Source organism: Oncorhynchus gorbuscha, linkage group LG19, assembly GCF_021184085.1.
Source record: "Oncorhynchus gorbuscha isolate QuinsamMale2020 ecotype Even-year linkage group LG19, OgorEven_v1.0, whole genome shotgun sequence".
NCBI lineage: Eukaryota > Metazoa > Chordata > Actinopteri > Salmoniformes > Salmonidae > Oncorhynchus > Oncorhynchus gorbuscha.
The window spans coordinates 18170668-18183167 of record NC_060191.1 but is presented as its reverse complement, the minus strand read 5'-3'; the positions used below and the strand labels follow the sequence as shown (position 1 = coordinate 18183167).

The window sequence follows — 12500 nt, the reverse complement described above, 5'->3', positions numbered from 1 at the left end:
GTGTGTGTGTGTCTGTGTGTGCATGTGTTATTGGGTTAACATCCAGCCTCTGATCTTTCTCTGAGGAGAACAGGAAGACAGGGTCATCTTAATCCATGTCCCCCTGGGCAGCAGCATCAACAGAAGAGAAAGAGAGAGAAGAGGAGGAGGAAGAGAGAGAGAGAGAGAGGGAGAAGAGGAGGAGGAATAGGAGGAGGAGGAAGAGAGAGAGGGAGAAGAGGAGGAGGAGGAAGAGAGAGAGAGAGAAGAGGAGGAAGAGAGAGAGAAGATGAAGAGGAGGAAGAGAGAGAGCACAGAGGAGGAGGAAGAGAGAGAGAAGAGGAGGAGGAGGAGGAAGAGAGAGAGAAGAGGAGGCGGAGGAAAAGAGAGGAATAGGAGGAGGAAGAGAGAGAGAAGAGGAGGAAGAGGAGGAAGAGAGAGAAGAGGAGGAGGAGGAGGAGGAGGAAGAGAGAGAGAAGAGGAGGAGGAGGAAGAGAGAGAGAAAAGGAGGAGGAGGAGGAGGAGGAAGAGAGGAGAGAAAGGAGGAGGAGGAGGAGGAGGAGGAGGAGGAGGAGGAAGAGAGAGAGAAAAGGAGGAGGAGGAGGAGGAGGAGGAGGAGGAGGAGGAAGGAGGAGGAGAGGAGGAAGAGGAGAGAAAAGGAGGAGGGGGAGGAAGAGTGAGAGAAGAGGAGGAGGAGGAAGAGAGAGAGAAGAGGAGGAGGAAGAGAGAGAGAAGAGGAGGAGGAAGAGAGAGAGAGAGAGAGAGAGAGAGAGAGAGAGAGAGAGAGAGAGAGAAGCGGAGGAGGAAGTAGCCAGGGACATGAAGCTAATCACAGCTGCTGGTAGCCAGGGACATGAAGCTAATCACAGCTGCTGGTAGCCAGGGACATGAATTAATCACAGCTGCTGGTAGCCAGGGACATGAAGCTAATCACAGCTGCTGGTAGCCAGGGACATGAAGCTAATCACAGCTGCTGGTAGCCAGGGACATGAAGCTAATCACAGCTGCTGGTAGCCAGGGACATGAAGCTAATCACAGCTGCTGGTAGCCAGGGACATGAAGCTAATCACAGCTGCTGGTAGCCAGGGACATGAAGCTAGTCACAGCTGCTTGTAGACAGGGACATGAAGCTAATCACAGCTGCTGGTAGCCAGGGACATGAAGCTAATCACAGCTGCTGGTAGCCAGGGACATGAAGCTAGTCACAGCTGCTTGTAGACAGGGACATGAAGCTAATCACAGCTGCTGGTAGCCAGGGACATGAAGCTAATCACAGCTGCTGGTAGCCAGGGACATGAAGCTAGTCACAGCTGCTTGTAGACAGGGACATGAAGCTAATCACAGCTGCTGGTAGCCAGGGACATGAAGCTAATCACAGCTGCTGGTAGCCAGGGACATGAAGCTAATCACAGCTGCTGGTAGCCAGGGACATGAAGCTAATCACAGCTGCTGGTAGCCAGGGACATGAAGCTAATCACAGCTGCTGGTAGCCAGGGACATGAAGCTAATCACAGCTGCTGGTAGCCAGGGACATGAAGCTAGTCACAGCTGCTTGTAGACAGGGACATGAAGCTAATCACAGCTGCTGGTAGCCAGGGACATGAAGCTAATCACAGCTGCTGGTAGCCAGGGACATGAAGCTAATCACAGCTGCTGGTAGCCAGGGACATGAAGCTAGTCACAGCTGCTTGTAGACAGGGACATGAAGCTAGTCACAGCTGCTTGTAGACAGGGACATGAAGCTAGTCACAGCTGCTTGTAGACAGGGACATGAAGCTAGTCACAGCTGCTGGTAGCCAGGGACATGAAGCTAGTCACAGCTGCTTGTAGACAGGGACATGAAGCTAATCACAGCTGCTGGTAGCCAGGGACATGAAGCTAATCACAGGTTGGATTTTTCATTTTTCATTTTTTTCAATCTACATTCTATATCTATTAATTTTTTTTATTTATTATAATTTATTGTACATTATCACTGTTTTAGGAAAACCTTGGTACCCTAATAATGGAACATTTGCATGTCATCCTTTAATTAAATGCTTTTATCTCATCAGAGTTTAGCTATCTAATCTAATCAAACGTAATGTAAAATGGACACCATTTAAACGTTGTATCAATTAAATCACAATTTTGCCATACTTCCTCTGTCAACTATGGTGTTTTAGCTTTATTTCCCCATCGATCGATTAATAAAAAAACAGCCTTACTTGTAGGGAGGCTACCTTACATGATTTTCCATTTCACTAATTGGCCCCCTTGACAAAGAGCTCCTGCCCACAAATCTTCACCATCGTCTCAGGAATCCAACCCATCCATCTTCCCATCCCTCCCCTCCAACCCATCCATCTTCCCATCCCTCCTCTCTAACCCATCCATCTTCCCATCCCTCCTCTCCAACCCATCCATCTTCCCATCCCTCCTCTCCAACCCATCCCTCCCCTCCAACCCATCCATCTTCCCATCCCTCCTCTCTAACCCATCCATCTTCCCATCCCTCCTCTCCAACCCATACACCTTCCCATCCCATCCCACCCCTCCCATCCAACCCATCCATCTTCCCATCCCTCCCCTCCAACCCATCCATCTTCCCACCCCACCCCTCCCCTAACCTCCAACCCATCCATCTTCCCATCCCTCCTCTCCAACCCATCCATCTTCCCATCCCTCCTCTCCAACCCATCCCTCCCCTCCAACCCATCCATCTTCCCATCCCTCCTCTCCAACCCATCCCTCCCCTCCAACCCATCCATCTTCCCATCCCTCCTCTCTAACCCATCCCTCCTCTCCAACCCATACACCTTCCCATCCCATCCCTCCCCTCCAACCCATCCATCTTCCCATCCCTCCTCTCTAACCCATCCATCTTCCCATCCCTCCTCTCCATCCCATCCATCTTCCCATCCCTCCTCTCCAACCCATCCCTCCCCTCCAACCCATCCATCTTCCCATTCCTCCTCTCCAACCCATCCCTCCCCTCCAACCCATCCATCTTCCCATCCCTCCTCTCTAACTCATCCATCTTCCCATCCCTCCTCTCCAACCCATACACCTTCCCACCCCATCTCTCCCCTCCAACCCATCCATCTTCCCATCCCTCCTCTCTAACCCATCCCTCCTCTCTAACCCATACACCTTCCCATCCCATCCCATCCCTCCCCTCCAACCCATCCATCTCCCATCCCTCCTCTTCAACCCATCTATCTTCGCATCCCTCCTCTCCAACCCATACACCTCCCCATCCCATCCCTCCTCTCCAACCCATCCACCCTCCCATCACTCCTCTCCAACCCATCTATCTTTGCATCCCTCCTCTCCAACCCATACACCTTCCCATCCCATCCCTCCTCTCCAACCCATCCACCCTCCCATCCCTCCTCTTCAACCCATCTATCTTCGCATCCCTCCTCTCCAACCCATACACCTTCCCATCCCATCCCTCCTCTCCAACCCATCCACCCTCCCATCCCTCCTCTTCAACCCATCTATCTTCGCATCCCTCCTCTCCAACCCATACACCTTCCCATCGCATCCCTCCTCTCCAACCCATCCACCCTCCCATCCCTCCTCTTCAACCCATCTATCTTCGCATCCCTCCTCTCCAACCCATACACCTTCCCATCCCATCCCTCCTCTCCAACCCATCCACCCTCCCAACCCTCCTCTCTAACCCATCCACCCTCCCATCCCTCCTCTCCAACCCATCCACCCTCCCATCCCTCCTGTCCAACCCATCCACTTTCCCATTCCTCCTCACCCAAAAGATTCCTGATTCCAAATCTAGGAGCCTTGAAAGCCCCGGGGAGTGATTATCCCGCGTTCCACATGCTCGCTAACACGTGTCCCCTCTCTCTCCCCTCTCTCTCCCCAACCGTAATTGAAATTCAACACGACCCCATAAAAGAAAAGCAAATAAACAAAAATAAAATCAATATACAGAGCGGCGGCATAGCCTGTGCCAGATGTTGGTGATAATTACCGCTGTCAGAGCCTTTTTTTGTGTCTGCTTGTTAGCCGTGTTAGCGCTTAGTGGCAGAGGGGATGCTCATGCTAATTTGCTCTTGTATCTCTTGCGCTTGACGGAATGTATTGATTTTAGGAGTTGTTTTTTCCCCTGACAACACACAAACAGATGGACACACCATTTCCAGCCCTTCTAGATGGTAGTCACCAGATCGGCATTTCACTCACCATCCAGTAGCAGAAAGTGGGCGTTTCCTATTGTGCCATCTCGTTGGCGGGCGGTGAGGCGGTAGACCAGAGAGCCTGGTGCGGCGTCAGGTCCCACTGCGCCCAGGTAGGGCTGGGGGAACATGCCCCACTGCAGGTCTGCCAGGGTGGGCAAACTCAGGCTCAGCCTGCAGAGGTACCACTCATCACCTACAGACACAGAAAATATAAGAGGTTAAGGGTCAGGGTCAAAGGTCAGAGATAACAGTTGGTACAGACAGGGGGACATGGAATCACTACTAAGAGGTTGTCTGTGTGATATGTAGGCAGATGAGCTAAATGCATTCTGGGAAAGTGGAGGACTAGTGTCTGCTGAAGCCCCCAATCCTTTGATGGTAATGTCATTGGGTCTGAGTCACAGTGTCTGGGGCCACTTCCCAACATTGGGCTTTGACTTTTCCAAACACATCCATCCATATCTATCTTTCAAATGGTTTGCAATCCCTTGCACAATATCCTTAATCGTATTTGCCTCTCAAAATCAATTTCTCAACAATCCACTGGTAACCCCCCTCCCCTGACGGCAGCCACAACACTTTGATGATGCTGGACTCATTCTCTGGGTGGAGACAAATGGCCAGATGCAACAAGGCTGGTAGGTTCCCTGTTTCCATCCCAGGTTAAAGGGCTCTCCCTCCCTCGTCTGTTTCCATCCCAGGCTAAAGGGCTCTCCCTCCCTCGTCTGTTTCCATCCCAGGCTAAAGGGCTCTCCCTCCCTCGTCTGTTTCCTACCCAGGCTGAAGGACTCTCCCTCCCTCGTCTGTTTCCATCCCAGGCTAAAGGGCTCTCCCTCCCTCGTCTGTTTCCATCCCAGGCTAAAGGGCTCTCCCTCCCTCGTCTGTTTCCATCCCAGGCTAAAGGGCTCTCCCTCCCTCGTCTGTTTCCATCCCAGGCTAAAGGACTCTCCCTCCCTCGTCTGTTTCCATCCCAGGCTAAAGGGCTCTCCCTCCCTCGTCTGTTTCCATCCCAGGCTAAAGGGCTCTCCCTCCCTCGTCTGTTTCCATCCCAGGCTAAAGGGCTCTCCCTCCCTCGTCTGTTTCCATCCCAGGCTAAAGGGCTCTCCCTCCCTCGTCTGTTTCCATCCCAGGCTAAAGGGCTCTCCCTCCCTCGTCTGTTTCCATCCCAGGCTAAAGGGCTCTCCCTCCCTCGTCTGTTTCCATCCCAGGCTAAAGGGCTCTCCCTCCCTCGTCTGTTTCCATCCCAGGCTAAAGGGCTCTCCCTCCCTCGTCTGTTTCCATCCCAGGCTAAAGGGCTCTCCCTCCCTCGTCTGTTTCCTACCCAGGCTGAAGGACTCTCCCTTCCTCCTCTGTTTCCTCGCTAGCAGCTATCTGCTGTCCGAGACTGTCGCTCCCCCCAAGGCCTTAGCAGTCAGTGAAAAGAATGACATTTTCTTTACAAACCCATCACCCTCTCTTCCTATCGCTCTTCACACGGGCATGTTTCCTACAAAACACACTGTCTGATAGCACACTGAGAGAGGGAGAGAGAGCGAGAGAGAGAGAGAGAGAGAGAGAGAGAGAGAGAGAGAGAAAAGGGGAGAAAGAGAGAGAGAGAGGAAAGAGGTGGGGAGGGGCAGGTGCTCTCAGAAGTCCTTCAGAAGATCAGAAAAGACTCAGAGAAGGGGACTCCAGGCAAACAGACACATCTGCCGCTGCCTGTTGTTGCTGCTTATCGTCTGGTTTTGGGAGAGTTTGTTTTGTCTGCAGACTTGTGCTTCGTGTTGTTTGCCATGTCTGGCGCGAAGGAGAGACAACAGCAAATAAGAGGGAGCTTCACATCTGAGGGACGCAGGGAAGCGGCGGGGAAGAGAGAGGGAGAAGAAAAGAGGAAGACGCACCGCTCTCTCCCTCCTTCCTGCCTTTTCATTTGTGGGCCTTTAGAAGCCTGATAGAGAGAGGGAGTGGGGAAGAGGAAGAGAGAGGGGAGGATGGGTGCCTTCTCGACAGATCTCTAGATTCTTGTATTGCTATCTTGTAATTCAGCGGATGGATGTGGTTGTTTTGTTTGGCGCTTATACACCGATTGGCTATGTGTGAATGTATGAGTTCCTCCACAGACATCAATGACTCTTCATGATGATAGCGGTGTCATGATCCTTGGTCCAAACGACTGAGCACTAACTAACACTAAGTAAATGCCAAACACACGCATGTATACATAAATGCATACAAATGGCTGACTGAGGGTTGTCTCAGTGGGCTTTAACCATTAAACTGTGGCTGGGGGTCAAAAAGCAAGGGATGAGGAGAGATATAGGAGAGTTAAACACAAGAGTGTCAGTGTCATGACCTGAGAGGAGAGAAGAATATCTTACAGTACGTACATCCACCACAGGTCTCTCTCTCTCTCACTCTCTCTGCTTCATCTGTCACCAGGGCCATCCATGCCTCTCTCTCTCTCTTCTCTCTCTCTCTCTCTCTCTCTCTCTCTCTCTCACTCTCTCTGCTTCATATGTCACCAGGGCCATCCATGCCTCTCTCTCTCTCTCTCTCTCTCTCTCTCTCTCTCTCTCTCTCTCTCTCTCTCTCTCTCTCTCTCTCTCTCTCTCTCTCTCTCTCTCTCTCTCTCTCTCTCTCTCTCTCTCTCTCTCTCTCTCTCCCCCCCTCTCTCTCTGCTTCATCTGTCACCAGGGCCATCCATGCCTCTCTCTCTCTCTCTCTCTCTCTCTCTCTCTCTCTCTCTCTCTCTCTCTCTCTCCCCCCTCTCTCCCCCCCTCTCTCTCTGCTTCATCTGTCACCAGGGCCATCCATGCCTCTCTCTCTCTCTCTCTCTCTCTCTCTCTCTCTCTCTCTCTCTCTCTCTCTCTCTCTCTCTCTCTCTCTGCTTCATCTGTCACCAGGGCCATCCATGCCTCTCTCTCCCTCCTCCTCTTCCCTCTTTTCTCCACCAAACTAGCAGAACTAACAGGTAGCCAACAGATCCACCTCGTCAGTGTTCTGTGAGAGTGGATCAGTCGACAAAGCGGGCAAAGCTCCACGCGTGTCTGCTACCGCCTTTTACCCGATGGTAACCAGGCGAAATCGCCCCAGATACGATACACACCCCCCGTATTATTAGCCCAGTGACACTCGTCTGAGTCCCCCCAAAGCTGTCTCCTCATTTGAATATCAATTCAAATGATGTCACCGATTGTTATGCAAATCCGGGAATAAAAGGGGAAAATTGTGTTTGTTTTCTTCCCCCTGATTTGATACACAGTGAATTAGAGATGCAGCCGTGTAAAAGAGGCCAGTTTTGACGGAGCGAGAATGAGATTGCCTTCAAGTGGTCTTTATGTGTCTGACATCAGATGGAGATGACACATTTGAGTGGGGCCCAATTTGTGTCAGTACATTGACAGTGTTGTCCAATAACAGCCTACCGAAATGATATGAGGCTTCAACTGAAGAAGAAGTAATGACGGAATGGGGAAGATTCTTTCAGATCTCCATGAAGAACCAACGTAAGGTAGGGGCTGGGAGTTGTCCTTTAACCATTACATTAAATAAAGGGGTGATAGAGAGAGGGGACACCCATCCCATTTGCCCAAGCCCCCAGGACCCTCTTGGCTCCTCTTGGCCCCTTAGTGATCCCTCTCAGACCTGACAGAGATGGTGTGTGGTATCTGGTGACGTGATGTCGCTAGAACAAAGACCTGTGATGGGACTGGAGGGAGATCAGAGCTATCACTGTTACAGGAGACCACCTGAGGTACCATACAGAGGGTAAGAGTCATGCAGCTGAGCTAGGATTACACACACACACTGTTTTTGTACATACACACACAGATTTATACTCCCACAATGCCCCTGGGGAGGTCACATAGGTGTGCGTGTGTGTTTGTGTGAATGATAGCGTGGGATGTGTCGCCTTGGAGACTCACAGAGTGCAGGTGTCCCCATGAGGCCAGTCTCCGTGGGAGCAGGTTAAGTCTTTGTGACATTTGAACACACACGCATGCAGGCATCTCACGTAATTGCCTGTCCTTGCTGGCCTGGCAGGGAGTTGACACTGTGTGTGTGTGTGTGTGTGTCAGAATCTAAAAAGAGTATCCCTTTCACGCACGATTAACTACTCAATGATGTGGATCTCACTTTTTGTTTTAATGACATGCATAATTACGTTTCAAATCAATAGCTTTTTTCTCCTCTAAAACCAGTGTGAGAAGGAGATAGTGAGTGAGAGAGAGAGAGAGAGAGAGAGAGAGAGAGAGAGAGAGAGAGAGAGAGAGAGAGAGAGAGAGAGAGAGAGAGAGAGAGAGAGAGAGAGAGAAAAAAGCTGTGAACGATCTGAGAGACAAGGCAAGAAGGGCATTCTATGCCATCAAAAGAAACATAAATTTCAACATACCAATTAGGATTTGGCTAAAAATACTTGAATCAGTCATAGAGCCCATTGCCCTTTATGGTTGTGAGGTCTGGGGTCCGCTCACCAACCAACACTTCACAAAATGGGACAAACACCAAATTGAGACTCTGCACGCAGAATTCTGCAAAAATATCCTCCGTGTACAACGTAAAACACCAAATAATGCATGCAGAGCAGAATTAGGCCGGTACCCACTAATTATCAAAATCCAGAAAAGAGCCATTAAATTCTACAACCACCTAAAAGGAAGCGATTCACAAACCTTCCATAACAAAGCCATCACCTACAGAGAGATGAACCTGGAGAAGAGTCCCCTAAGCAAGCTGGTCCTGGGGCTCTGTTCACAAACACAAACACACCCTACAGAGCCCCAGGACAACAGCACAATTAGACCCAACCAAATCATGAGAAAACAAAAAGATAATTACTTTGGAAAGAATTAACAAAAAAACAGAGCAAACTAGAATGCTATTTGGCCCTATACAGAGAGTACACAGCGGCAGAATACCTGACCACTGTGACTGATCCAAAATTAAGGAAAGCTTTGACTATGTACAGACTCAGTGAGCATAGCCTTGCTATTGAGAAAGGCCGCCGTAGGCAGACATGTCTCTCAAGAGAAGACAGGCTATGTGCTCACTGCCCACAAAATGAGGTGGAAACTGAGCTGCACTTCCTAACCTCCTGCCCAATGTATGACCATATTAGAGATACATATTTCCCCCAGATCACACAGATCCACAAAGAATTCGAAAACAAATCCAATTTTGAAAAACTTCCATATTTACTGGGTGAAATTCCACAGTGTGCCATCACAGCAGCAAGATTTGTGACCTGTTGCCACAAGAAAAGGGCAACCAGTGAAGAACAAACACCATTGTAAATACAACCCATATTTATGCTTATTTATTTTATCTTGTGTCCTTTAACTATTTGTACATTGTATATATATATATATATATATAATATGACATTTGTAATGTCTTTACTGTTTTGAAACTTCTGTATGTGTAATGTTTACTGTTCATTTTTGTTGTTTTTCACCTTATATATTCACTTTGTATGTTGTCTACCTCACTTGCTTTGGCAATGTTAACACATGTTTCCCATGCCAATAAAGCCCTTGAATTGAATTGAATTGAGAGAGAGAGAGAGAGAGAGAGAGAGAGAGAGAGAGAGAGAGAGAGAGAGAGAGAGAGAGAGAGAGAGAGAGAGAGAGAGAGAGAGAGAGAGAGAGAGAGAGAGAGAGAGAGAGAGAGAGAGAGAGGGAGAGAGAGAGAGAGTGAGAGAGAGAGAGAGGAGAGAGAGCGAGAGAGATAGATATAGAGAGAGATTGAGATAGAGGGGGAGGGAGAGAGATAGATAGAGAGAGGAAAGGGAGAGAGGGAGGGAGAGAGAGTGATAGTGAGAGAAAAGAGATAGGAACAGAGATAGATAGAGAGGGAGAGATGCTCAATGTGTGAGAGAAACCACAGAGAAACTTGCAACATCCTCTATACTTATATTACAGCTGGTTAGGGGATAATTGACTGTGTCAATATTAGACCATCAAAAGAGACTGTCCCCAAATGTTTCAATAGGTGGGGTCTAGTTGCCATTGGGTAGTTACTGAGAACAATATTTTGAGGGAGGAGAGTCATTGAGGGACAAACCCCCTCAAAGTTCTATGTGCTGGGAACCCTGCTCCCCATCTGCTCCCTGGTAGCCAGCGGACTGAGGCGTTATGCATCCTAATTAATGATCTTATAGACTTGCCCACTTTCCCCCCCCTGCACGCACGCACACACACACACACACACACACACACACACACACACACACACACACACACACACACACACACACACACACACACACACACACACACACACACACACACACACACACACACACACACACACACACACACACACACACACACACACACACACACACACACACAGAGAGAGAGGGAGAGAGAAGTGAGGGAGAGAGAGGAGAAGGAGAGAGAGAGGGAGAGAAGAGAGAGAAGAGAGAAAGAAGAGGGAGGGAGGGAGGGAGGGAGGGAGGGAGGGAGGGAGAAGATAGAAGTCAAGACAGACGAGAGAGAGAGAGAGAGAGAGAGAGAGAGAGAGAGAGAGAGAGAGAGAGAGAAGAGAGAGAGAGAGAGAGAGAGAGAGAGAGAGAGAGAGAGAGAGAGAGAGAGAGAGAGAGAGAGAGAGAGAGAGAGAGAGAGAGAGAGAGAGAGAGAGAAAGGGGAGATCATTATATTCACTCCCCTCTGTTCATTTAACACAGACAGTCTGACCTCACTGTGGACGTACCCTGGTATCTCTGGTACCTAAAGTGGACAGAGGAATAGGACAGCCCTACAGTACTGCTACCATCACTCCCCTAGTTTCTCAAATCCTCCTCTCATTTCTCCACATTTCACCCTTGGTTGACTTTTACTGCCCAAACCTAATGATATTCCAAAAGTGGTTTAATGTAGCTAAGCAACCAATCTGATGATGTAAATGCATGTAAATGCAATACTCCATGAAATACAAGAGACAGACAGCAGGAATAACTTATTCTATTTTCTCCTCTGACAAAGTCACAAACAAACAGGCATTGAGAACATTAGGGAAAAATGAATACATTTCATCCACAGACAGAACTGTGCAGTGTGTGTTTTCTGATAAGCCCTGAGGCTGTGTGTGGATGGAGGCCTCTCAACTACACACTCATCCACACACAGACAATCAAATGCAGAGGAGACATAGCTGCTCATGTATGTCCCTGCGTGCCTTGTGGAGTGACAACGTTCCATCACATCATCCCACCCTCTCTCTTACTCCTCCTGGACTCTGGTCTCCTAGCACCTCGTGAACACATTAGATCCTAACTAACTACCACAACCAATAACCACCCGTGTCATGCCTGCCTCTTTGGAATGAGATGCCCATAGGGTGCTGCTCTCTCTCTGCCTGACCACAAATGTAGTATTTCACCACTCGAGGACCGTGGACGCCCGTGAGTGAGTGAGTGAGCGAGTCCTCACAGTCGACACAACACGGAAACTCAATTAGAGCCATTCTGAGGTCGGGTGTGCATGGGGAATGGAGGGTTAGGGGAGGAACCGAGGGTATTATGGGGGTTTAGTAAGCTCCCAGCTACACTAATAGTGTTCTCCACACCACCCAGACCACCTTCAAAATACACTCACCTTACTGTGAGGTGAATGCAGAGTGTGTGTGTGACCTCTCAAGGTGAGTTATCAACAACAAGAGCCTCAGGCTGCTTCTACACGGGGTGTGTATCTGTCAGAGGAGGCTCGTGGGAGGCGCTATAGGAGGACGGGCTCATTGTAAACAAGACGCCTCTACACCAACTGTTTACATCAACTAACCATCTCTATCTCTTATTCCCCCACAGGTAGATAGGGTATTGTCATGCAGGTGAAAGAGGACCCAAAAGCGACTTAACAGAAACAGAGTTTATTTAAGTCCAAAACGGGATAACAGAAATCCTCTAGACTTGTAGAGGGGAAACAACTGGAGAAGCGGCCACAGACTGCAGGTCGCTTCGGGTAGGCGCAGGCCGTAGTCGACAGAGACACCTGCTCACACGCAGCATCTGATGAAGGCAAAAAACACGACAGGACAGGGCGATACACAATCATAGCAAAAACACGACAGGACAGGGCGAAACGCAATCACAGCATGGTGAATACAATACAAGGAACCGACGGGACAGGAACGGAACACAAAGGAATAAATAGGGACTCTAATCAGGGGAAAGGATCGGGAACAGGTGTGGGAAGACTAAATGATGATTAGGGGAATAGGAACAGCTGGGAGCAGGAACGGAACGATAGAGAGAAGAGAGAGCGAGAGAGTGAGAGAGGGAGGGGGGAGAGAGGGCTAGAAGGAGGGAAAGAACCAAATAAGACCAGCAGAGGGAAACGAATAGCATGGGAAGCACAG

The 12500-nt window shown here is 49.4% G+C and overlaps 1 protein-coding gene across 1 annotated transcript in view; it reads right to left on the bottom strand.

Annotated features, from left to right (window-relative positions):
- LOC124006032 (neural-cadherin-like) overlaps positions 1-12500 on the bottom strand; it is a 114425-nt gene that overhangs the window by 93823 nt on the left and 8102 nt on the right. The window contains 1 exon segment of the mRNA XM_046315692.1: positions 4168-4356. Coding sequence (XP_046171648.1) covers positions 4168-4356 — 189 coding nt within the window.